General features: G+C 33.9%; 1 protein-coding gene across 7 annotated transcripts in view; it reads left to right on the forward strand.

Annotated features, from left to right (window-relative positions):
- The window catches only part of LOC123677048 (tropomodulin), a 70,182-nt gene that overhangs the window by 19,876 nt on the left and 22,528 nt on the right, over positions 1 to 27,778 (forward strand). Inside the window, exon 1 of one of the 7 annotated variants that reach the window (XR_006747042.1) lies at positions 9,912 to 10,201. The exons of 5 other annotated variants lie outside the window; for them this stretch is intronic. Coding sequence is in view for 1 of the 2 variants with exons in the window: in XM_045613473.1 (XP_045469429.1) it covers positions 10,169 to 10,201 (33 nt within the window). In the remaining variant the exon portion in view is untranslated. Of the gene's footprint in view, positions 1 to 9,911; positions 10,202 to 27,778 lie in introns of those variants that run through there. One more of the 7 variants, XM_045613473.1, reaches the window with a different exon arrangement.

Here is a 27,778-nt window from a genome sequence, read left to right on the forward strand (position 1 = left end):
TATTCAGACGAGTGACGATTCGGTTTACAAAGTGATAGCCGACGAGAAAGCGTTTGGAGAGGTCCAGTCAGACTAGAACGTCTCAATTTCGCCCGAGAAGTTGTGCCCTTTCAATAATGTGCTTATTATCGTTAACGAAAAATGACTGGTATCAGCTTCGTAGAAAACATCATTGAACCAATCGTTGTTCCTCTGCGCAACGTATTTGGGGATAATTTCATTTATCAAGATGATAACGCCCCACCACACCGCACACGAAGGGTTCAAAACAATTTTCAAGAGAACAATATCTGGAGAATGAACTTGGCCAGCAAACTCACCAGGTATAAATCCAATTGAACACGTATGGGATTACTCAGGGAGAGCAAGCCACCTTCAGAAGTATTACATGTACTCCAACGCTACTCTAAACTTTTGTGGGTTGTGGTCCTTATACTGTGACTAGAGTAGTTCACGGCCAAGGACAGTTAAGGGAAACAAAAGAACGGGATGAAATACGTATTCAATTTATTTCAACCCACTAAAAGAGTTTGAAGAAGATGAAAATATGTCTAATCGATTCTTAGGGTCGCTGGACACTTGAGTCGCAGGTAGTTTTTCGCCGGTTTGGGGAAGAGATGTATAAATCTTTACTCTTCTCGTTGTCGGTGCAAGAGTTGCACATATGTTGTAGATGTAGTTTCCCGTAGATTGGTCTGAACTCAATTGAATTATTCGCCCTGAAATGCCGAGTTTTATGGGCATTCAGGCTGTTTTCTATTCGACCGTTAGCAAAGCCTTTCTAAGGATCCCTTAGGGGTGTGGCTTTGATAATCCTAAATTTGTACACTGAATTCTTAAGTTCACGGACTTGAAATATTTTCGAAGGAATCGATAGATTCCATACACTTTCAATACCTTATATGCAAAAGATTTGTCTTTACTTTCGAAATTGGCTTCAAACTCAGCAATCACTTCTTTATTAGAGTCAAATTTTGTCTGGAGCATTTTTTTACCTTTGTTGTGGATGTGGAAGAGTTTGAATAACACTTATCAAGCCTCTGCTTTGCTTGGACAGAATTTTTCTCATCAGGAAACAGTGTTTTATCAATAGACAATATTTGTTTTGAAACAATAACAAATGTAGCTTCACATTCAAGCTTGGTACTAAAGAGAAGAAAATGGTATGGTATTGGCCATCTGTGAGCCAGGCCAGTGCAGAATTACATTTTTGCTAGCATCCATACTCCAGGGTCGGCACTGTGGACTCAGCCGCCCCTGATATGCCGCCACCACTGCTCCAAGCTCATTTATAATCCTATCCATTAGTTCCAGCACCGATCTTTCGAAATATTACGATCTACAATTTGTGTGATCCTGGACGTTGTAATATCCTCCCAAGTAATGAAGCGAGTTATAGCCATCAGCTTTTATTAATTGCTGGTGACTGCTGCTTTCTTCCGCTTTGATTTGTTCCTAAAAATACCGAAACTCACTATTGGTTTACACCAGAATGATCGGTGTTGTCAGTATTGAAATGACGGAAGGCAAGATGGAATTAGATTAACTATCGTACGAGATCGAGCCTCCAGTGTCGAAAGTTATTGGGAGGATGGCGGAAAGCCTAATATTCTTGGTTATTTCCGGTTAATGAGTTTAAGAGCTGTTTCTTTTTGTCCAGAACCAATTATGAAGTTGAAGAGAATCAATTATGAAATTTAGCGTTATGGATGTGTTGGCTGAGAGGTAAAAATATCTAAAATTAAGTAGCTTGGAAATACAGGGTGATTCGAAATTCAGTATCAAGATTTTAGAGAGGGATTATCAGGTCAAAATAAGAACTTTTTTATAAATATGTGTTCGTAAGTGCATCTTTCCCGAACTACAGAGCGTTAAAGTATGAACGTTCTTTTAGTTTTCTCTTCATAGCTCTTTCAGTTTTTGAGATATTGAGATCAAATTTGAAGTAAAGATTATGTTTTAAGGTTTACATCCTCCAGAATACGGAGTGATTGTAACAAACTGCAAGGAGATATTTTTCCAGGGGTCAAGTCCTTCTTCGCCCCATAAACTTTTTGTAGAATGCCGCTGGTGGATTTAAATATATAATAATAATAATGTAGTTTATTTTATCATAAACATTAATCGCAGAGGCTTTAGAGCCTGTACGCGATAGATATGAAGGAGTTCTTTATTTTGTTGATTATTATCATAAACTTTATGAAATAAAGGGATTACTTACTTACTTTATTTTGTTCATAAATTTTTTTGGAACTTGTAATTTTTACGTATCTGCGATTGCTTTCGAGAAAAAAATAAAATCTTATTTGTAATTTGATGCAAAATTACCTATTATCAGAATGAAACGGAATATTCTTCTCTCTATTTGGCTTTTGATCTAAATTACAAGTTTCCTCAAACTTTTAACCTTCAATATCTTGATCCAGACTGAACTTTATGTTCCGAAAATTTGACACGCATCGCATCTTTTGCAGCTTGGTACCAACGAGAAAAAAAAGGGGTATCCCACTAGTGGTTGTGTACCAGGCCCAAGACTTATTGGGTACATACAATCTAAACTTTTCAAAAAAATTCTCGCCATTGTTTTTCTCAAATATTTTTCGCATTGTGCTATAAAGCCATGAATCACAACATCGAAATCTTTCCAGTCTATCGACTCGATATTTTTTCGTGTGATTCCGAATTGTGCCAAATAGGACGAAACGTAATGAAGCGTCTTCGACTTGGCAAGTCAACATAAACGAATCAGTCAAAGTAAAAATACTTCAATTCTCTCACAACAAAAGTTCGATCAAACAATGTTGTGTATTTACGATTTTGAATTTCGAGTCTTTGCCTTTGAAATCAAGAGGAAGATATTTAGAAAAAAAGTAGTAATTTGAAAGGACAACATTCAAAGGACCAATAATATAAACCGTACTGATTATCTATCAGTATTTCAATTAATAAACCTGTAGGATCGTTCTAGGATAGAAATATTTTTACATATTTTAACCATCTCAGAAAATAATTTTCATTAACATGAAGCGTGCGTTAATGAAAACATATCAGGAATACGATATTTCACTTAATTCGCTAGTTTCTCCAAGAAGAACGTACTTCTTATGTCCCATAATGATTCAACATTTCATATTAATTCAAAATATATTGAAATAAATACCTTGAAATATCAGAAATTCAGAATACAAACTTCAAGCGCGCCAAACGACGTGAAACAACCGATGATACTAGGAGAGCAAAAGTTGCCAAACCTTGGATTTCAGCAAGAAGATACAGAAAATAATAAATAATCTGCTTATTATATCATAAATTCGACAATTAGGAAAAATATCGGATTCCAAATATTCAAATTTGCATATTTGATCGGGAATCACTCAAATATAGTAATTTACGTAACAAGTCCGGAAAATAGGGTTTTTTTGGACGAATAGACAAAATTCCAGGAAGTCTGTGAGTCCAAAAAAACCATTTTCGGGCGTGTTGCGTACAATATTTTTTCGGCAACCATGTAAAATAACACTATCGCTGCTGCTTTCCATATTTTATTACGATTGCGATAAAAAAAACATGCAAATTTTTGACAACTAATTTCATATGAACTGTCAGCCGTTATCTCGGTTGTTATGGATTCTATGATTCTTTTCCGGCCTAGTCCGGGAAGTACGTACTTTCCGGACTAAGCCGGGAAATGCTACTTTCTCAGAGAAAAAGCGTCCGGGAAGTGAGCACTTCCCGGACGGTTGCCGAAAAAATATATTTCATTCAATATAATATACATTCAAACCGATATAGAAAATTGTGGATTTGAAAATATATCACAATCCGACAACGTAATCTAACCATGTTGGGGACATGTAAAAATTGAGTATATCAATTCTATCTATGTTTATTACTGTATGATTTCTTCCCATACACTATCATTAAGTTTTCATTTTTTATAAGATTATTTATAAGACGAATTTCTACCTTTTTCTGGTACCTACATATCAATTATACTGCTTATACTATACTATTAACTGTGAAACAAGAATTGATTTGATAAAAAATAAATATAAACACTTACTAATTTCCACAGATTTCCAAATATGTGGAAATTAGTAAGTGTTTTTCACAGAATCAATATGAATTTCCACCAAGTAAGGACTTAATCCATTAGAAACCAGAATTGGAAGGAACATTATCCTGCATCTGAAATTCATTTGCAGTCTCCTTGCTTCAAGTTATGATGCCATAATTAGTATCATTTAATTTAATTTAATTTTATTACTACACCCATCTACAGCCTAAGCCAATTACAGAATGGGGAAAAATGCAATATTACAATAAACAATATTAAATTAGAATACACATCTCATAGAAATTGCGACTCTAAAATAGCTCTTTTATATCAAAATGAATCATGAAATACTTATCTTGGTGACGTAAATATTCAGACGAATACATATTTAAAATATTCTGAGGTGTATTTCAGTCGAGAAAAGGTCCAAAACTGCGAGAAAAAAAAAGTTCAATCCTTCGATTTCCCCGATAGTTATTTGACGGTTGACAGGAATTTCCTCCGAAGAATTTTCCCGAACATGATTTTCATTTCACCCGCGTCCACATCCATTTCGTGGAAATCATGACGAATGTATTGCCTTCTGAAATGTCGGGAAGTTGTTCTCATAAATCAAACCTGAGTTTGCTCTCAGAAAATAAAAACTTTATGGTCCGTACAGGCCGCAGATGATTATTCAATGTCGTTAATATTGCTTTATTAACGTCACTTACTGCTGAAGTTTCTATAGAATATGTCCGCTGTACCGTGATTTACATCTCAGTTTTCACACTATAAACGTTGTGTCACAATCTACATGTGGGCCACCGGTATGATCCATCAATTTCACCGACCTAGCACAAACAGTTTTTTCGAGAGGACCAACAGTTAGTTTACCTTCTACCATTTGGATCTGAAATCAATTCATTTTGTTCACACTTAGATGATGAATACTTGAATGTTTACATTTTGGAGCGCTTTATCAATAGTTCGTAGACAAGTGTAGATTTGAGACCATTGTTGTTCGATAATAGTTGGTTGACAGGAAAAAAGGTCAGGTTTTTCAGAACAAAACCCATTCTTAAAACAAGGCCGACTAGTTTCGATTTTAATCAAAAATCATCTTCAGGGGGAAAAATACAAAATCTCTTACATTATGGCAATTATACATGAGACACTACAATTATTGTGTGAATTTAATCTATGGTTATTATAAAAAGAATAAAAGAAAGGCTATAAAAAATAACGAATGAAAATGGCTTCAACTTCGATCGTACATATAGTTATATCTTCAATTATATTTAGAATGAGGGCATGAACAATTTTATCAATTTAGGGAAATTATTTGGAGTTTTAAAATGCTCTGAGTTTGTGAAGTTTGTATATATTGGATGTCTCAATGTTATGTAGGACGTAGGTACAAACTTTTAACAGCGCATTCGCCATTTTGCAATACTGACAAAAAATTGTTCCTGTTTCAAGAGTCACAATAGATAATTTATGTAACTCAAGCATTGTTTGCATTTATTCGATAGTAGCTTTCAATTATGAGAGCTCTCTCCCTATCTTAACAGAATTGATGTTCATAATTCTCAGCTTGATCTATCTAACCAAAAGTTGTGTTCAAGTCGAGTTTTTTTGTAGAAAAAACTATAAAAACCTGTGCATTATCAATCAAATCAAGGCAGATTTTTTATCCCTTAATACTACTGATGTTCTAGAAGATCTTTTACAAGTATTTACCAGAAAACAACTCGATATTTATTATATTCTGTTATATAGAAGATGAAACCCATAGAGTAATAAACATAGATAAAGGGCATATACGCAATTTTTACATGTCCCCAATATGGTTAGATTACCTTGTCGGATTGCGGTAAATTTTCAAATCCACAATTTTGTTTTATCATTATGAATGTATATTATATTGAATGAAATATATATTTATTTGAGTGATTCACGATTGAATATGCAAATTTCGATATTTTTCCCAATTGTCGAATTTATAATAAGCAGAATATTTTATTATTTTCTGTATCTACCTACTGAAATCCAAGGTTTGGCAACTTTTGCTCTCCTAGTGTCATCGGTTATTTCACGTCGTTTGGCGCGCTCGAAGTTTGTTTTCTGAATTTCTGATATATTTAGGTATGGGACATGAGAAGTACGTTCTTTTTGAAGAAACTCGCGAATTGAGTGGGGGCAAAATTTGCTCTCTGAAAATGACTTATGTTCCCTCTATCTATGTTTATTACTCTGAGTAAAAACCTAATGAAACATTTTCATCGTTTTTTATGCTCGTAGCCAAATGGAGTATAATTTTGAGCCGGGAATTGTCTCAAACGATGAGGTTCGACTCGATGATTAAGAATCCGTGGTTGAATTCAATTAAGTCCGTCCGGTCCGGCTGGAACCACAATAACTCTTAAAACTGAACTTTCATGGAATTTTCATGGAAGGTTCAGATCTGTGATTTACGATGAAGTTTGTCAATGCAAAATGTTGGAATGTTGTATTCCTGATGGTTTCAAAACTACGAATTAGATGTAAAATAAAATTTCAAGCTTCAAGTGAACTTTCATGTTGATCCCGTCACCAGAATATTAGAAAATTCAAGAAGAATATCGAAAAGAAAGCAAGTAATATAGTTTGCGTTTATGTGAAATTATCACTCCAATGTCAATGCCAAATATCAAGAGAATAGTACAATCAGAACCACTAAGCTTGATAAACTAACCGACAAAAATGACGTCATAATGAATCACATTTCATATTATACAGGGTGACCTCATCCCAAGCATTATTTAACAGCTCAATTAATTATGATCTTGTTAGAATATCTACTTCATGAAAAGAATTGATGATTGTCAATGCTTAAACCGCATAGAGTCTTATATTTTTGGAAGTGACTACAATTAATGAGAAAAAAAAAGTAGGAATTCGAAAATCGTGCGTTATTTTGTTTATACTTATTTCGCGTATGTTCTTTTGTAGACATAGTTCAAAAGAGACAGCGATTTCCATCTTTCCGAGATTCTGGGAACTTAGTTGGCCACCAGAATATCCAGAAATAAAATCATCCTGACCTTCGACAAGGCTTCTCTAACTTCAGCCACTGCTCTGTAGAGAGCGCCAAGATTCAATGATACGTGAAAATTCCCATGGCAAATTTATTCGCCATATCATTTGAAAGATAAAGTACAGTCACTATCAAGGATAATATATTTTTCATCCTTCCGGAAACTATATGAAGAAACTTACTCTTATAAATATTTAAAGTTATCAATAATAGTAATAAGTTTACCTATCGAACTATTTTTAACTATTGAAATATTTCTCAGAGAAATAAAAAGAAAAGATAATTCATTCCTCAATATACATATAATTCAATACAATGTGGGTAGAATATGAAGTATTATTTCTGAACATAGATATATCTCATAATTTCTTATACCGAAGGTATAAGCATACTTGTGAAGCAGTCATCAGGAATTTTAGTATTACATTGAACGAACTTTGTTAAAGACACCTTGAATATTTCGAACTTTCGGTTATACTGCAACCGCTGAAAGAAGTTCCTCGAAATTAAAACTGATAAAAATTAAAGAATGAAGGCTAGAAAAGTGTATCTTTGATTTGAATTGTTTGTATTATTCAGCTCCAAGTATCATTATTTCAATTATATACAGGTTGGTCCAACGATCACTTAACACCTAGATTTTCCGACTTTAAAATGAAAATGTGGAAAATCGCTCGGACCCGTCAATTTCTGATTCGAAGGGGAACAACTTTTCCGTTTTTTCATCCCCTAACGGGAGTGAGCACAACCCCTTGATTTTGAATAAGGATGAGGGGTGTTGCGATAACTAATTTTGAATATCGTAGCGAGTACTATCTGACCCTAATGTTTCGCTTCAAAATATCCATCGATAATGAAATAACAGCGGAAATAGAGATAGAGGCAATGTGGGGGATATTATTTGTATGCGACACATTTCAAAGGTATTAAGTAGTAACATAGTATAAGGAAAGGATTCCTTATACTATGGTAGTAAGTACTCTTCCACTATTTTACCTGTCATTTTTTTATCGATGGAAATTTTGAAGCGAAATTTAAGGATCAGATAGTACTCGATCAGATTTTGAAAATGACACCCTTCATCTCTATTCAAAATCAAGGGGTGTAGTTTTCGTTGGACAACACTGTATATATACAATATATTTTGATAGAGGGCCCCTTCGAGGCAAGCTACGCAACTGGCAGTGTATAAGGAAAAATGAATGAAAGCATAATAAAGGGTTTCCTATGTAATAAGATGTTGAATTTTGAATAGCCCCGTATATTGGCAGCTTTCACATTTGACAACTTATACTACGCCATTACTGAAAATGGAGCGATGCACCGCATTGAAATTGTTTAAATTCACTACAAACATGTTGGAAATTTTGCAATTACACTTCGCGAAACTAATGACTTTTAAGGCCGTCATGAAGTATTTTCTTGGCCGGCAATAGTGAAATAGATGTGAAGAATCGAAAACGTGTGCGTCGCTCAAGAACAACTGTAAATATTGCTTCTGTAGCTCGTAGTTGACGAAAATCCAGGTTTGTAGAGTCCTCATCGATCTTAGGAACTAGGAATTCCACAAACGACATTATATCGTATTTTGCATAAAAACTTAGGTTTTATGGTTTAGTTCAGTGTTTCTCAATGTGGTCCAGGTGGAACCCCGGTGGTCCACAGGGGTCTCGAAGGGGGTCCACGGTGTTGTGAAGCACAAATGGGGGTCCACAAGTTTTTAATGGAGTCCACGAAAATTTTTCTGGTTTCGATTGTAAAGAATAAAAATATAGGCAGGGATTCGTCACCAAACTGCGCGTAGTGCCATAATGAAATCCTCAAAAAAAAAACAATATCATGTATTATTGTTTTTTTTTGCAAGTAAGGCGTTATTATTATTATTAATTTGTAATATCCAATTTTATTGTGTTATTCCAAAATATTCAACGCTTTCAAATAAAAACTACCTGATTTTGCATGGTCAATGGTCAAAAACGTTATCCGTTTATTCCGAATTTTTTAGCCTTTTCTTGGTTTTTACTAAAACTCGTATTTATACCTAAATTCAATACAAATACTCTTATCTGTACCATTTGTAAAAACTGCAGTGTTACCGAATTTAATTTTATAGCCTTTCTTTGTTTTCCAAGCAATTCTTCAACTGAAAAAAATGGTTGTAGATTTATATATTGTGGGGGTCCACCGAAACTAGTGAAGCTTTAAAAGGGGTCCACGAAAAAAAAGTTTGGGAACCATTGGTTTAGTTAATACAAGAACTCAAGCCGGTCGATTATCATTAAATGCATCAAAATAATTCGGATTTTCATCAAAAATCATTTTCAATGATGTAACCCTTCTTCATCTTGAAGACTAAGTTAATAGCCAAAGAATGATTGCTGTAAAACCTTTCCATCCTCAACTGTATGGTGCGGTTTTTGGGCTGGTGGTATAATTGGACCTTATTTATTCGAAAATTATCAAAATATCAAATTATCATAATACCAAAATGAAACCTCTTAGTGGAAAACCCGTTAGATCAAACTTTTATGAATACTCAATACTTATCTTAAAAAAAAAACAATTTAATACTGCCAGCTGTCTCCAGATGAAAACATAAGGAACAGAGTATCCTAAATCCTTATGAAAAGCCTCTTTAATGACGTTCCGATGTTTCCGAAGTCACAACAGCCGTTCGGACATGTCTAAAAATAACCAATCAAAATAAAATGTGGTAGGAATATTAGATATTTTTAGATTAATTAGATAGTAAATGCTCGGATGAACTGCTACCACGGTTTGCTACCATAATTCCAAGAGATCAGGTGCCTTTTTTCGGGATACCCAACGAAAATTGTAGGGAGCGCTGATATTCAAAAATATATCGCAAAATGCGACTCGTAATATACAAGCAGCTTTTGCTCTAGGCGATTTTACGCGATTGCACCAGTTTCTCGGACAGTTCAACATGTTAAACGTGTTTCAAGTGGTTCCTATAGGATATTAGGGCATCTTAAGTGCTGTGATATTTACATTGACTGTTTGTGAAGTTTTTACCCTTCTGGATATGGGATATGGAGTTTTTCCAAGAATGGTCGGAGACCAAGGTATTATATTTCATTTATTGCTTTCGTTCTCAACGCCAACTATTCCGAAATAATCCTCAGAAATAGGATGGAATTGCAGATATATAAATTTTCAAATAACTTATTCAGAGTCGATGTCACGTTCATAGTGAATACGGAATGTTTTATTGGATTGATCTCTGTATGACATTCGTTATAGTTTTATTTCTCATATTCATGATGTTGAAATTGCTATCGGAAAACTATTAGTTCTTCAATCAGATATAGTTAATAGTTTTCGATTCCTTTGATTTTTATTTAGATGAAATCGTAAAATTTTTATATAAAATTACAAAATTTATTTTCGATAAGAATAGAAACAAAAATATTTTAACCTTTAACTTGAAGACAACCCTTTTTCGAAGTGAAATAGAGATTTATTTTGTTGAGTATTAATTAAAAAATGTAGACGCGGATCTTTTTCATTATTTATTATCAAGTTGCTCGGAGCACCACTGAATGAAATTGAAAATCAATATATCTCCTGTGTTCCTACACAAATTTATAATTCATAGATATATACAGGGTGGGTCACGGACGATGATCCCTAGATTCTTTTTAATGTTTGATTTCTTGGCTAGAAACCACTGCTCTATCGATCTAGAATATTTTCAGCTTTGAGGTGTTGCAGGTCATATCACAGAGTATTTGCAACTTTGAAATTTTAAATGGAACACCCCGTATATTACAACTTCATTCGGTTTGATCATATCTGAATTCTGTAACGAATTTTCATGGAAATACGTTCAAATGGAAGGCAATAAATAATATGCATTATGAATTCTTTATGAAATTGTTTATTCTTTACTGCCAATGCAATCAAATTTTAGCAAGAATATGCAGAATCAGAAAACTGCTTCGAAAGTTAAAGCATTTTGAAATTTCACAGGGTTGTTCCACTTATCATCAGTCTCTCTGTATACCGATGGGTAGCACCATTCTATTGAAATCCAAGAAAACTTCGTCCTGAAATATTCCATGATACCTATACTGCGTAAAGTCACAGAAATACCATCATCCATAAAGAAGACTTTACACCAATTAAAATGAAGAAACAAAAATAAAAAAAAAATTATTGAATTTTATCGACTATAGTACCGCAGAATTTATAATTAGTAATTGTTTTGCGGAAATGAAGTCATGCTACTTTCAATTAATTTCCGTCGAGTAGTCGAAATTCAATAATCTCTGCTTGTGATAAATGACAGAATATATTTCTATAAACTATTTCAATTCCTGCTCTGTTAATTAGATAATATTATAGAATTTAGAGATAAAGATCTTTCATTTGTTGTAGTGGAATATGAATTATTAACAAATATTGGTATACTTAATTTAATTACCATTATCACTTTGAGCAATTATCCAAACTAATAATTTCTCCGCATTTTTAATATTAACGGAAAAACTCTCTTTCGGATTGATAACAGTATTGTAAAACGTTCAATTACTAAGGAAATGTATTCTAAGAAAGTGAAATGAATTTGAAATACAAAAGTGAATGAACCTACATCTAGAAAAGTCTTCATTTCTCAAGATATCTCGATTTATCTCATCTTCAATAACACCATCTTCTACTGTTCTTTAGGTGTACTTAGATAAGATCTGGAAGTAATTATGTATAGGTATTTTGGGATTCTACACATTCTTGAAAATGTAAGTTTCCTTGAATGATACTTATCTGGATGAGGGGTTCTGATGATACAATCCTTCTGAAATTCCATATGAGTAGGTATTCAAGATTGTTTTAAATAAACAAGCACAAGAAATCATGAAATTAATATGGCCATTCAGGAAGTCGAAATTTGGATGATATTTAGTGAGAACCCTCGGAAAAACCATTATAGAGTTGAAGTCACTTGAATCTAGATTTTTACCAATGTATTCAATTTAAAACATATTATTATGTCAGAAACAAGTACTGAATTTGCCTCGAAAATAATCATATTTCAATCTAACAGTCCCTTCAAGAATATCGAATGTGAATACTCCTAATTAAAGCTAAAATATTAGGACGCATGAAGAAAAAAAAAGACGGAAGTTCTCAATCGATGAGAAAGTTGAGGTGCAAGGTCAACATCAAAGGATGATCTTCAACTTGGTCGTTTTATGGCTACGATCACATATTTTTGTAATCGCAAACACATTATTACAGTATTTTGGCAGGTGTTAAACACACGGAACAAATTCGAGGATTTGGCAAGCACCTTTTATTAGTTTTATGTTTGTTAGACTGAAAACTCGAAAGAGGCGTTCCTTTCAGTTCGTTCTCAATGGATCCTTTGTCTTTTAATTATCTGACGGTCTTTTAATCATCTTCGCGCGATGAAAGCGAGAAAACAAAATAACAAATTGTATCCTTTACGAACTCTGAAAGTGACAAGATAATTTATGGAAGAAATAGATCTTCTACACTTTTTTTTCAACATTTATACCAAGACTTTTATTGAAATATATCGAAAGCTGTCGAATAAAGATGGATTGCTAGTTTGATTTTCTTTATTGTTACTTAAGAGTGAATTTTATGAAGTGAAAATACTTATAAAACTCGGATTTCATAAAATGAGAAAAAGTTGAAGAAATTCTTCAGGCGATTAAAGTATCTAAGGAAAATCTTCAAATTGTTTATTCTATATGACGTCTCGAGATGTTCGAAAACAACAGATGTTTTATGTGTTCGTGTGCGTTTCAAAAATATTATTTCGAACTGGCAGAAATTTCAAAACAAGATTTATCAATAGATATAACACAAACAATAGAAGACCATACACCAACTGCAGTAAAGAGGCCAGATTTAAACATATTGTCCAATACCATTCCAATAAATAAGGGTATTCGACAGGGTGACTCTCTAAGTCCATTATTATTTAACCTGGTAATTCAATTACCATTGTTTTCTTCATAAACTGTAGCAGTGTAGCCACAACAAGAAATTGAAGGATTTACGTCGTTTAATTATTGCAAATCATCATTGGTTCAGAAACTTTCTGTTGTAAAGGTGAATGTACCTTCAAGAAAGAGTTTCAGGAGAAAGAAATAACGAAAGAGAAACACTCTGGTAGAATTATCTTGGGATGGGTCATTCCAAAAAGTTTCTTAGAAACTTTAATACTGCGAGAGATAAGAAGTGTCTGAATCTTAGCAAGAAAATGCTACACTTCCTCATTGGATTCCTTACAAAGCATTGCCGTCTTAGGAAGCACCTGATGAGATTGATTCTAGCAGAAAACAATGAGGGCAGATTCTTCGGCAGATACTGGGGTTCATTAGAACTCTGTAGCTGTAGCTGTAGACTACAAAGACTAATGGCGAGAATACTACAACAATATACCAAGGTAGCGGTGCATCGAAATCCCTCTTAAATCTAAATCAAATTCTATCTACTCAAGCCTAAAGTGAACTTGTCGAAGAATAATAGTATTGCTAGACCAGAAATAACGTACGGTAGAGTACTGGCTTTTTAGGAGCGAAGGATGAAGAAGCTCTGTGAATTCTCAGAATTTAAACTTTTCACTCATAAAATGCACAATTTTAGTTCTGAATCACCTTATTGCTCTATGTGTCCCCAGTCCTTGTAACAGCCTTACTTCAATTCTTATTCAATTTACTCAAGTTTTTATTAAACTCATCAGTAAGGGAATCCGGTGTAGGTTGTAGATTGTACCCTTTGAGACCACATAACTGTATACAGGTATGTGTGGTCTCCAGTTGGTTTCACACCAGTGCTTTCTTTATTTTTTTCTGATTATTCTTATTCTACTGAAATGTTCTGTGGTTTTGGTGATGCTATTAACACGAAATTAAACACAGTATTCAGGATCGAAAAGTGGAACTTGTTTTTTGTTTTTTTAGCAATCTATGGAATACAAAGAGTCCTTTTCGATTACCGCTGTTTATTTACTTGACTGGCTTCGCTCACCGAACGAGCTCCGCCCCTTGGACCCGTCAGGAAAAAAAATTTTTGGACACCCTGTATCGAGATGCTGATTATAGATCCACCAGGTATACTCGGTTGATTCTTGGGGGTACTCCATATGACTTTTCCTAGGACGTACCGTTTGGTCCCTACCAACATGAAAATATTTAATGCAAATAACTGTTCATTAGAACAAATGGTCGAACGAAAAAGTTTTTTTTTGATATACCTAGATCATATTTCCAATAAAATAATGCTATAGAAGGTATCGGGCATAGGATGATTAGCAGAATTTGCTCTAATTCTATAATATTAATATTCTTGAATTACTTAATAACTTAATTTCAAACTATTCACCTTCAGAAGCTATACGTCGGTATGTGATTCATCTTCGTACTATAAATAATTGAAGAAATAAACATTATGAATTTCTGAAGTAAAAATACTCTTTTTGAATCGGATCACTACACGTGGTTGTATGACTTGGGATATCCAATATTTATATCATGAATATTTCGGTTCATTCCAAATTTCGGCTGGGCCTAAAAACATAAACAATTCAGAATGGATTATTTCGAAGTGAAAGCACCGTGTATGAATGTCATTGTGGATTATTTGGGGCCTTGCTGAATGCGAACCTGTTGAAATCAGAATGAGGTGCAGAGAATTATCCACAAATTTCACTCGAATAATTGCCAGATTTATTTCAGTTCTTGGCTCTAAATGGAGATTGAGAATTGGTTTGAAAGGTAATTCTGGAAACTTTTGTCAACCCATAGAAATATACAATAAAGAACTTTTTTTCATAGATTACTGAAAATGATCTTTTTCCCAGAAGTATTTCATAATTTGAAATGCTTTCTTTCTATAATAGAAAAAATCTATAAAAACAAAAAAAGCAGGAATTCATTTTTACATTAAGTTGTATATCCCTATAGTTAGGTACCTACGAATTTATTATGAATTATTATAACATCGGAATTGGCTGGGTTCTTGAAAATAAATAGGGGAGAAAATTTTTATTCTTCGAACAATTCCAAAGGAATTGGCAATATTGGTTTATCTTGAACGATTGCACTTCTTACTCTTAAAAGACTACTTTTTTCCTGAAAAGTCAAACGATGATCACATAACATTGTGAAATGAGTTAAAAAGAGTAATTCAATTGTTGAAGTAAAGGAAATCAGAATGCGGTGAATTTTGATGAATATTTCCCTCCTGTCAAAAATTCTATGTATCTGGAGAACAATTATCGAAAATTACAGCGATAATTGCATTGTAGGAAGCGAAACTGCACTGCGATAATTGTTCTGTTCATAGATGCATAGTTTCTATGCATCTTACACAGTTCGAATCTATGGCAATTCCATTCTACATCAGTTTGACAAGTGATGTAACAGTTTATTCGGGAAATATTCCCCCGAATTACACTCGTGCATCAAAATGACCGGATAATTTCGCATTCCAGCGTGTTTTCCTTGAAAAACTGCATTCGGTCATTTTCATTTTTGGAGAAAGAGCCCGACACCGAAGGTGGAGGGCTCTTTCTCCAAAAATGAAAATGAACTCATGCAGTTTTTATGACAACACGCTGTCATGCAAAATTATCGGTAATTTTGATGCACTTGTGCAATTACTTACGATAATTTTATTTATTATCTAACATTCACGAAATGTTAAAATGTATTTTTCCTAATTTTTCGATAGAAATGATTCATAGGTACAGGGTGAGCGAAATTGGATACTTTTGAAGGGTCCTATTACTACTATATACAGGGTGGCCACTTTTTCAATGGGATTGTATTGGTAACTTTTAAACCATAAGAGTTAGAAGGTCGGTCAAATGGAGAAAAAGTTGCATGCATAGAAGCATTATCAAGCAGTTCAAACAAATCGAGATTATCAGGGCCGGTTATTGAGATATCATAAGAAAAGTAAATTCTGTCATTTTGATTTTTCTTTTTTTCCCACTTTATTTCAAATATTATCAAAAAATGTTACAGGAATTTGTATTCGACAGTAAATTGTTCTAAATTTGACGTAATCAGATTTCGTATCCAACGTTTCGTGCTCTCTGGGCCACCCTCAACCTAATTTTTTTCAATACGAACCTGTATATTTTATGACACTTTTCGAAATAACTTTTAACGCTGAATTCAACGATATATCATACAATGTCATTCAAAGTTGATTTTCAGGTGATTTTGATCCTTATCCAATTTTCTTTGGGTCGGATTTGTAGTGAATGCAAATTATCAAAAACTGCTGTTAATAAAATAGTCAAGAGACGCGAATACAATGATTTTAAATTTGAATACCAAGCCTTGCAAAACTTATATCGTAATGAAATCAAAATAAATCCCATTGAAAAAGTGGCCACCCTGTATACTAGATAGATGAAAACTGATGTCGGTGTCTGAGGGCTAATTTTCATGAGAAACTTATTGGCGAAAATCGTTACTCCATAGCTATCACCGTTACATAATTGATTTGAAAAAGAAATTTTTGTTGGAATGGTTATTTTAAGCTCTATCGAAATATGTAGAAATATACGGGTTGTCCCCAAAAAAATCAAAGCGATATCTCATAAAACATTAATTTGCGAAAAATTCAATTGAATGAATCTTACGTGAAAGTTGCTTCAAGAATATTTTTACAGAAATAAAAAGTTTCAACAGAAGAAATATTTTGAAAATGATCATTTTCTAAAAACACCCGGTAACTATGTAACAGTGATAGGTATGTAGTTGAGGTTTTCGTCAATTAGTTATTCATGGAAATTGGCCCTCAGACACAGACATCTGTTTTCATCATACAAAATTTGAGTGAGTTGAATAAATGACTCTTACGAGAGTCTGCATTATAAATTCTAAAAGTTCATCTTGAAATCGGGGCTAGAACAATTTTTCCATTCTTAAAATCATCATAAATAAAATGAAATAATGATATTTCCATTCTGCCTGTATAGTGATAGCCAAAACTGGGGTAGCTTGAAATAGAGGTCGATTAGAGTACGTCTGGAAAGTGGCCAGAAGATCAATATTTCAACGTCATAAATTTTTTATGGTATGGTTTATTATTGTGAGTCTAGTGAAATGTTGTAATAAAAATAAACAAAGCATCACTTCGTTTCGCTAATACATAACAGTATTCGCGAGTTCAACACGAACTATTGTAATGTTCATGTATCTTAATCCTCTAGGCTTGCACGTATATTGGTTTTGAGTTTCCTCGTTCGTTCGAAAATGGGAACATAATTCAAGACATTTTGAGAAATTTAGTGGAGGTCAGGAATCATTCAGAATTTCAAAATAGTTTTTTTCATTCAGTTATAGGCAGTAATTTATTCTAGGAACTAACTTCGTTATTAAATTTCAAGAAATTATAAATTTTGATTTGCATATGGTTATATAAGTGCGTATTCTTTGAAACGTAAATGAAATGATGTCATAATATGTGCTCCTTCGGTGCAACTTGATGAATAATTTACAATTCTTAATGAAGTCAACAAAGCATAGCCATCTAATATTCAAATATGTATAGGGTTCTCCAATAAGAGGTTTCATTTTATAAAAAAAACGAGCATATTTCAAAATTAATCAGTAGATGCTTATTTCATTGTAAAGAGAAAGGTATGCCAATACCGATGAAAAAAAAAAACTAAAAGTGGTAAATAACAAGATCTTTTCTTGTAGAATTGTGATTGTTCCGTTGCTTGCGTGTGGCACGTAACGCAGTCTTGTTGACAATAAACGTCATTCATATAAATATTTTCTAATTCCGGCCATAAAAGATCTTAATTCCCAAGATCGACAAACATGGGTATTTCGTCAAAACTACAGCAAATTTCTCAATTGTTCTTGAGTGACGCACACGGTTTAGATTCTTCACATCACAGCTCAACTTTTTCCACCAGTATTGAAGGCTGAGAAGGTGTGTCGCGATGACTCAGAATCGATTTATTTGTGTGAACTGTGACTGCAAAATTTTCACCATTTTTTTAGTGAATTTTAACAATTTCATTGCGTTGTTGAAGCGTGTATCGTTCCATTTTTAGTGATGGCGTAGTTTTTACTTATTAAATGTCAAAAGATAACATCTGCTCAGATAGCGGCTTTTTCAAATGAAACCTCTAATCGAGATAACGAATGCTAGACGAGTACCTAACAGACTATACATTCTCATCGATTGCTGAAGTAAAAAGAAAAAGAATACGTTTATTTTTATTTGGGAACAATAGAAACTCAAAAATATATCACATAAAACGCAGTCGTGGAAAAAACCCCTCACATCTCTTTTAATCTGAAATTATATGAATTTCTATATCAAGAAGTCTTTATTCCACGATCCCCAATTGACATTTTATATAACTCATTCATGCCTCCTTTCGTGAGTGAGGATAATTTCAGTTTAGACTTCAAAATGAAGTAATAAAACAAATATTTTTGTTTTTTCTTTCTGCTTTCGTGAGCGAGGACAATTTCAGTTTAGACTTCAATAAGAACTAATAAAAAGTATGTTTTTAATGAAAAGTTCTCTTCCTTATGGATGCAGTGTTCTATGATGAAATAAGAGAATCGTTCGGGCAACGATGTTTGGGCTGTTTACATCGTTTGCAGTCAAGGTTGCGATGTTATGAATTTTGAACTATGGAAACAGCCCAATATCAACATCAACTCTGTTACTTCGTTGAAAGCTAAAATGAACCATTAGGAAGAATTGTTGAGGAGAATTAATTGTCACAGTTTATTTCACGCTTTTTCTTGGAAACTTTAAGAGCTTGTTACATGAAGTTTGGTACAAATCATTTGCTGCTTGGCATTGCATGCCTAATTTGTTATTAACGCAATATAGTGGAAAGGAATTTGGATTCACAAAATTAGAAATGAGTGTTGGCATGACGTTACTGAATTGAAAAATTTATCTACGTATCGAAAAATTTCCTTTCAATCATTTCAATTGTACCTAATATTTCAGATATCTAATTGGAATTATAACTGAGGGAAAAAGTCATAAAAAATATTTCAAATAAAAGAATACAATGCAAATTACAAATACAGAAAAATGAATGAAATTTTCCTCTTTTCAAAATTCCGATAACTATTTGAGGGCAACCTTTTTAGGGCGATAGTGACTACTCGAATTGCTCCTGAAACTTCTTTTGATATAAGATTATTTTTTAGCATGAGTTCATTACTCACAGTTCGGAAAGTACCTACTTACTTTCAAGTTGATATATTTGGTTAAATAATAAACAATTTTGCTGTCAGATTTTCAACAGTATTGGAAAATTCGGAGTTTTTTTCAAAGTATTTAGTAGGTTTTTCACCTGAAGTTTAGCTTAATACTGCGGTCAACTTCTTCAGAGGTTTCTAGATCTAGATCCAGCATTTAGTTACAATCTATGTCCTGGAATCCTCTGAAGATGCTCACCACTGTAGTAAGCGAAACTTCAGGTGAATAACTGACTACACCACGGTTTAAAATTCCTGAATTTTCCAATTCTGTTAAATAACATGCAATATCTATTTCTTTTCCCTTTTTTCCGTATCATGTGCTTTCGAAAACCTTGTATGCAAGACTGATTTTCTCTATTCGATGTGCCAATTCTCTCTCATCCAGATGAAAAGACTATATTGTTCATGACCCATACAATGTTAATAGGAGGTCCAACGTTTCCGCTTTCTGATTGATTAAGGTCGATTTGGCTTCTAAAAATAAATCCACTGTGTATCTGCTTCACCTGTTTCCTTTCGCGAGGTGCTAACAGGTTATTGTACCCAAAAAACTCCGTATTTATACGAAAATTGTTTAATGAACCTCCAAACAACGTTTAACACAACCACACAAAGTTTACAAATATCCTGCCAGCTCATCATGACTCATTCGATACAAAATAGTCTGATCTGAAAAAAGAAATAGATAGTAAAAAGATTGGTACTGGATACATGATTCATTGAAGAAACTATAAACCTAAGGATCCGTTAAATTTTTGTAGGAAGATGCGTTTCTGAATCTCTCATTGAATGTGAATTTATTGTTTTGGCTACTGAAAATATGATCATGTGCTTTTATTTTATTGGAATAACTCGGAGAAATGGCTTATGACCTTACAACTTGGCGATTTATTCCTCATTTAATCATGGTTTTTGGCAGTATCGTTCGAGAATAGCTACATTATAATATTTGAAACGACCAATTTGTGAATGAGAACAACAATATGGTTCATATTTTGTTACGATTAATTTAACTGAAATACAGCGTTGGCCATGTAGGGATTCACGGCTTGGCTTGATTTTCGAGCTACTTGGCTTGAGCTTGACTCGATTTCAAGTCAAGTCAAGTATTTATTTATCAAGTACTTGAATCATATCTAGCAACTTGATTTTTATCAGTTTTATTGCGTAGTAATAATAAAAGAATTAAATGAGAAGGAACCATGCAAAAAACACTTTTATTTATTACACTTATTGTAAAAAAGTACCGAAAATATCAACTTTTTTGAAATAGAAACATAAATTAAATCATTATAAATCATAACAAAGTGAAATATAATTAAAAAAAAAAGTTTTTAAATATTGAGAAACCTCCATGCTTTGTTTGATTTCATAACTTTCCATCCAGGATCTAAGACACATCTTATAGATTTGTCGCCTATCATATTGCGGGTTTTCGTAACTGTAAGAGTAGATCTGGAAAATTGTCTTTCAATAGGAGTTGAAGATGCTGGCGTTGATAAAAAATCCTTGGCCATTTTGGCCAAGTTTGGAACGATATTTCTGAAACTACCAAATTCTAACAATGGATTTTATAGATATGTGAGAAAACCACTAATGTCACATTGGCGAATGCTTCAATCTCTCGGCACTCGAGGAATCCCCTTATTTAGTCTAAGCACGCTCGAGATTGCAGAAATATATGCCGTGCGACGCGTGCATATCAAGCGCAAGTAATATCAAGTACTTGATATTAAGTCAAGCATTTTGGAGGCAATTCAATGAATATTTTTCATTAAATTAACCAATTAACGATACTTTGTGATAAATTATTATTCCGAGAATCAGTGGAAATTTAATATTACCTTCAGATATGAATCCAAATTTTCGAGTATCTATGTTCAAAATGAAAAGTATACTGCACTGAAAAAAACAGATCAAAACGGAAGAAGCAAGACATTTAGGTCTAAAAATATACTAATGGAGCAGGTTCATTGTCTATTCGATCCAGTTGAACAATTTAAGTCCTAATTATTCTTAGAAGATGGCTTTGATCCATGATTCAGATTGATTGACAGAAGATTCGAAACGTTCCTTTTTCGAGGAGTTTAATTTATACCCAAGTCAATGATCCGAATAGAATGAGCTCTTTGCTGACATCAGAGTTTTATTTCTATTTGAATAGTTAATCTTTTTCACTAACCGAATTACTTCCTGAATCCTGTTTCTCAAGAATACTATAATGAAGAGCGAAAAGGAGATTGTTGAGGTGATGATATTGAAAATAATTTTTGTTGTCAAAAAGTCCTAGTCTCTAATTGTTTTCCACCAAAAAATTATTGGAATTATTGAAAACCCATATTTTGAATTTTACAAGTGAATAAAATGTATGATTGTTAAGAGGGATTACCACCACGTGGTTTTTCGCGTATCAGTCAAACTTTAGTACCCATTCATTTCCTTTCTGGCACTCCTGCGATGACCAAATTTTGTACGGTGTACGGAGTTTTATATTTTTCGAAGCTAATAAGTAGAGGGCAGCATTGTACGACTACTCTCACGAAATTATACTTTTACCTATTTGTAATGATTTTTGGTAGGTTTTTTTTTCATGATATATCGAAAATATATCAGTGATGTGTAGACAAAGTATATCGGGTGTCCCAAGGTGAGTGGCCTATTAGATTATTATGGAAACTATTGATGGTAAAGATTTCAAATTTTGTGGATAGATATTTGGCCATGTAAGGTACATTTTTAAAATAATTTCACATTTCCAGTGTTGCCGGATGTACGACAATTTGGCAACAACTTTGTTATTTTGAATAGGACATCCGGTATTTCTATTTTTTTTATGATACTCCATAAAATATTGAATCTATTCACTCTTACTTTTCCATCCCTATCTTCGACGGTTTTTGAGTTATTAATTATTTTGCGAAATTTTAGATCAAATTGGCGTATTACGAAAATGACTCTAGTTCGCTCAATATTTGAGATTTGAGTCAGAAATTTTGCAAGTCGTTAAATATTGATCTGATTTGTGTCACTGCTTCTGAATTATGGTTGTCAATAATACAGGACGGACCAAAAAAAATCATCATTTGCCAAGTCACAAAATTGTAGAAAAGTCTGTGTAAGTGAATAGACGAATTGTAGAATGTGTTGAACTGATTCCAAAAATTGAAAAATATACTAGGGGTCTAATTTGAAAAAATAGACTTTTTTACAATTTTGTAACTTGGCAATTGATGATTTTTTTTGGTGCGTCCTGTATTATTGACAACCATAATTCAAAAGCAGTGACACAGATCAGATCAATATCTAACTACTTGCAAAATTTCTGACTTAAATCTCAAATATTGAGCGAGCTAGAGTCATTTTCGTAATACGCCAATTTGACCTAAAATTTCGAAAAATAATTAATAACTCAAAAACCGTCAAAAATAGGGATGGAAAAGTAAGAGTGAATAGATTCAATATTTTATGGAATATCATAAAAAAAATAGAAATACCGGATGTCCCATTCAAAATAACAAAGTTGTTGCCAAATTGTCGTACATCCGGCAACACTGGAAATGTAAAATTATTTCAAAAATGTACCTTACATGGCCAAATATCTATCCACAAAATTTGAAATCTTTACCATCAATAGTTTCCATAATAATTTAATAGGCCACTCACCTTGGGACACCCGATATGTCATCAATTTTTTTTTGCGAATACGAAGAGTTTCAAAATATTGTTTTAATTTTTCATTCGCAAATTGGAAATATCAACTTTCTTCCCTGAAGATTATTATTTAAGGAAATTATGTGAAAAACCCATATTAGCGGTGATTTTTAAGAAAATTTCTAATTTCGTTTTGAAATGAGCAGCTACGTAGCTCTGTTTCCTCTTAACTGATTATTCAAAAACTCCCTAATGTTTTCGAAAATTGCTTATTTTCCATTATTCTAGACGTATATGGAAAGTTCGGTATTTATAAATATTTTTTTACATTGCTTAATTATACATCATAACACTCATCAACATCATATGTGTAAGAAAGATATTAGTGGCAGCAAAATTTTCGAGTGTTATGTTTAATACCTTGGCAATTTTTCCGAATCTTCTGTTTCAAATTGGCACCATAATTTCAGACATCCTGTATAAAATAGCAGTTCCAAGATTTCTGCACTTGTATTATAAATAACTATTATAATAAAGGGTGTTTTTTTTAGAGCTATAGAACTTTAAATTGCAATAAAACAACGATGGATTATTCGATTGACATGAATTTCATTTATCCGCAAGATAATCTTGTGACATTACATTTTCAATATGATTTCTGGCATATGACCGCCACGGCTAGCTCGGATGTAGTCCAATCTGGACGTCCAATTTTCGATGACTTTTTCCAACATTTGTGGCCGTATATCGGCAATAACACGGCGAATGTTGTCTTCCAAATGGTCAAGGGTTTGTGGCTTATCCGCATAGACCAATGACTTTACATAGCCCATAGCCCCACAGAAAGTAGTCTAGCGGTGTTAAATCACAAGATCTTGGAGGCCAATTCACAGGTCCAAAACGTGAAATTAGGCAGTCACGAAACGTGTCTTTCAATAAATCGATTGTGGCACGAGCTGTGTGACATGTTGCGCCGTCTTGTTGGAACCACAGCTCTTGGACATAATGGTTGTTCAATTCAGGAATGAAAAAGTTAGTAATCATGCACTAAAATTGCACTATTTGCAAGCGTTGTTCAGGCGTGAGTCTATTCATGAAGAATTGCCAAACCAAACTGAGAATGAATCACTTGACAGCTGTTAAATCGGTTGCCATCTTGAAGAGCAATGCCAACTTAAAGTTATATACCTCGAAAAAAACACCCGTTATATAATTAATTCCATATATTCTTCGGTATAAAAAAAACAATGGCGAGTAACCACTTTAACACCACAATAGTAGATGTCAGAAAAATGAAGAAGCAAGGTGCAGTTCCTCCAAACAAAAAGGCAATAAAGAAGAACATTTAAAAGCGTTTGTCATACGTTTAAAATAGAACCACCATTTCTCTCTATCAGTAAAAGCTATTGGAACACGAAACGACAGTTCGAGAACGAGAAACTGGAACAAGGAAATAAATATATCCACTGTCGCATCTTTTTTATTCTACTTAAGAGCTGCAATATCCTTTACATCGAGAAATAGCAGACTAATTGTTTTCATGTCTTGAATTTTAATCTGGATAAGGTATGTCCAAGTAATTTCGATACAGAGGTTGAATTTTGTAAAACAGATAGTATGAAAAATAGTAATTTACGTAACAAGTCCGGGAAATAGGTTTTTTTTGGACGAATAGACAAAATTCCAGGACGAGCGTAAGCGAGTCCTGGAAGTCTGTGAGTCCAAAAAAACCATTTTCGGGCGTGTTGCGTACAATATTTTTTCGGCAACCATGTAGAATAACACTATCGCTGCTGCTTTCCATATTTTATTGCGATTGCGATCAAAAAACATGCAAATTTTTGACAACTAATTTCATATGAACTGTCAGCCGTTATCTCGGTTGCTATGGATTCTATGATTCTTTTCCGGCCTAGTCCGGGAAGTACGTACTTTCCGGACTAGGCCGGGAAATGCTACTTCCTCAGAGAAAAAGCGTCCGGGAAGTGAGCACTTCCCGGACGGTTGCCGAAAAAGAAATTTTTTTCTACTAATTGCTAACAATTTATGTAATCTCGAATAACAATCCTAAGAACAAGTTTTTCCATTTAATTGACGGGTTACAAATTTTCAACGTTTTTCAATGGCAAACTTCAAATATTTCAAAATATTTAATTCTGATAAAATAACGTCACTTTCCTTGTTTTTTTTTATGTTCTCGTCAAATATCATTCAGGGAAAAGCTAAATTTCCTCTTGGTTTCTTCGAGTTTTTGCTCTTTGCCTCTTTGGCAATTTAGCTCAAGTTATTTATCAATCGCCTAGATGGCTTTCGATATTTATCAAAAAAGTCATTAAAAATTATCCAATTTGGCTTACCCTGTACAAAAAGTACAAGACCCGGAATCATATCCGAAAACACTCAACCATCGAAAGTACGCGCAGAAGAAATTAGAATGAAATATTATGACATATATGGAGTCGACCTACATCCCACAAAAATAGCAAAAAAAAGTAGAATTTCAGCTGCAAAAGTATATGTGCAGAAGAACCACAAAAATCGTCTATTATTTACGAGTATAGATACTCAAAGCACCAAACACCCTGTAATGCGATAAAAATGTAGAAATGGGCCAAAGTCTCCCTTCGAATTCACACCTCCCCAACTTATACAAAAAACACAAAACCCGGATTCATTCCCGTAAACAGAGCCGTGCCAGACATTTTGATGCCCCGGCAAAATAAAATTTCGCCGCCCTGATTTGCCTTATTTATCTGAATTTTCTTTGGAGCAGCCTTTGTTATTCCCCTCAGGCATCTTTTCAATTTCATATGAAATCGTATTTTTTAACATAAAATCACCTTGTCAAATTTTACGTTTTGTCGAGATTTCATCAAAAAACGACCTGCATTGTTTAAAAGTACGACGCTCTATAAGTCTATAGTAAAAAAAAAAAACAACGTAGTTCTTAAAGATGCATTTTAGTACCTAAGTATTTGTATTTTCATTACTAAAGTTGAGAGCGCTTATTCGATTTAAAAAAAATGACTCCTGGTAATTCTATTATTTTTCTACAAAGAGTGGAATATTCGTTAAGAAAATATTTTTGTGTAAAAAAATATGTCTTGATTTATTAACTGACTGTCCCGGCAAAATGTCTGGATTCATCAAGCCAAGTAGCTTGTAATTCAACCAACTATACTTGACTTGAAAATCAAGCTCGTGAAAAATTACATACTTGGGCTTGGCTTGACTTGATTTCAAATATTAATTGCTTGACTTCATGTCAAGTTACTTGATATTACTTGAGCTTGATATGCACGTGTCGCACGGCATATATTTCTGCAATCTCGGCGTGCGCGCTTAAACTAAATAAAAGGATTCCTAGAGCGCCGATAGACTGAAGCATTCGCCAGTGTGACTTTTTTAGTAGTTTTCTCATATTTCTATGAAATCTATTGGTAGATTTTGGTAGTTTCAGAAATATCTTTCCAGACTTTCCCAAACTTGGCCAAAATGGCCAAGGATTTTTTATCAACGTCATCATCTTCAGCTCCTGTTGAAAGACAATTCTCCAGAGCTGCTTTTACAGTTACAAAAACCCGCAAAAGGTTAGGCGACATATCTGTAGGATGCCTCATGTGTCTTAGATCCCTGATGGAAAATTATGAAATCAAACAAAGCTTGGAGGTTTCTCAATATTAAGAAATTTTAATTTTTTATTTTTTTTCATTTCGTTAGGATTTATAGTGATTTAATTTATGTTTATATTTCAAAAAAGTAGAAATAATCGGTTCTTCAATACAATAAGTTCAATAAATAAAACTGTTTTTTGCATGGTTCCTTCTCATTTCATCATTTTTTATTGTGACACTACACGATGAAACTGCTAAAAATCATGTACTTGATAAATAAATACTTGACTTGACTTGAGATTTAAAAACTACTACTTGACTTGAGTTTGACTTGAAATCAAGCCAAACTGAAACCAAGTAGCTTGGAAATCATGCCAAGCCGTGAATCCCTAGGTTTGCCGGTCCTGGCACCGGCTTTTCCCATAAACCATCAACCTTCGAATGTACACGCAGAAGAACCGAGAGAAGAACTGTAAGCGCAGCGTGGGAGGCTGGGAGGTGTTTATCGAAATTAGCGGATCGATAGCGGTTCCGCCAGAACAGAAAGACGTTATCCCGAATCGCGTAGGTCATGGACGCGTACAGGCGTTCCCCTGGTAAAAGGAAGGCCAGTGGCCGGAGGAACCGTCTATCCTGCTGCACTATAAATAATCGAAATTCGGCCGTCCCGTTCGCCAAGTATAGAGCTTTGGAGATCTGCCAGAGCGGGAGATGTTCCGGCCCCAGACCGCTCCACTCGATTATACACTTCAAACTTGAAATCTTGTTTTTGACGCCCACGCGACCTGACCTTGGGTTTTATGGACGCTATCTGTCCCAATATCGCGAAAAATCTGGATGTTGCTGCAGGTTGTCGCACCTCGAAGTGTCGTTCCTGCAGGGATCAACATATGGTTGCTGCGAGAAGTCTGGAGCTTTCCCAGCGCTTATTTATTATCTACTGATCTACTCCATGCCACTACGTCGATGCCCAGTTCAAAACTAAATTAGAGATATTTCCTTTACAAATCACGCATTTTCATGTGGTTCACAAGCAAACAAACGCCGTTCTACATATCTCGGCTTCAACTCGTTCGGCTCCCAATTTCCTTGTTTCTGAATCATTCAGGTGTTTTGAAATGGCTTGTTGCGTCACTCCTAA

Source organism: Harmonia axyridis, chromosome 3 (assembly GCF_914767665.1).
Source record: "Harmonia axyridis chromosome 3, icHarAxyr1.1, whole genome shotgun sequence".
In the NCBI taxonomy this organism is placed as follows: domain Eukaryota; kingdom Metazoa; phylum Arthropoda; class Insecta; order Coleoptera; family Coccinellidae; genus Harmonia; species Harmonia axyridis.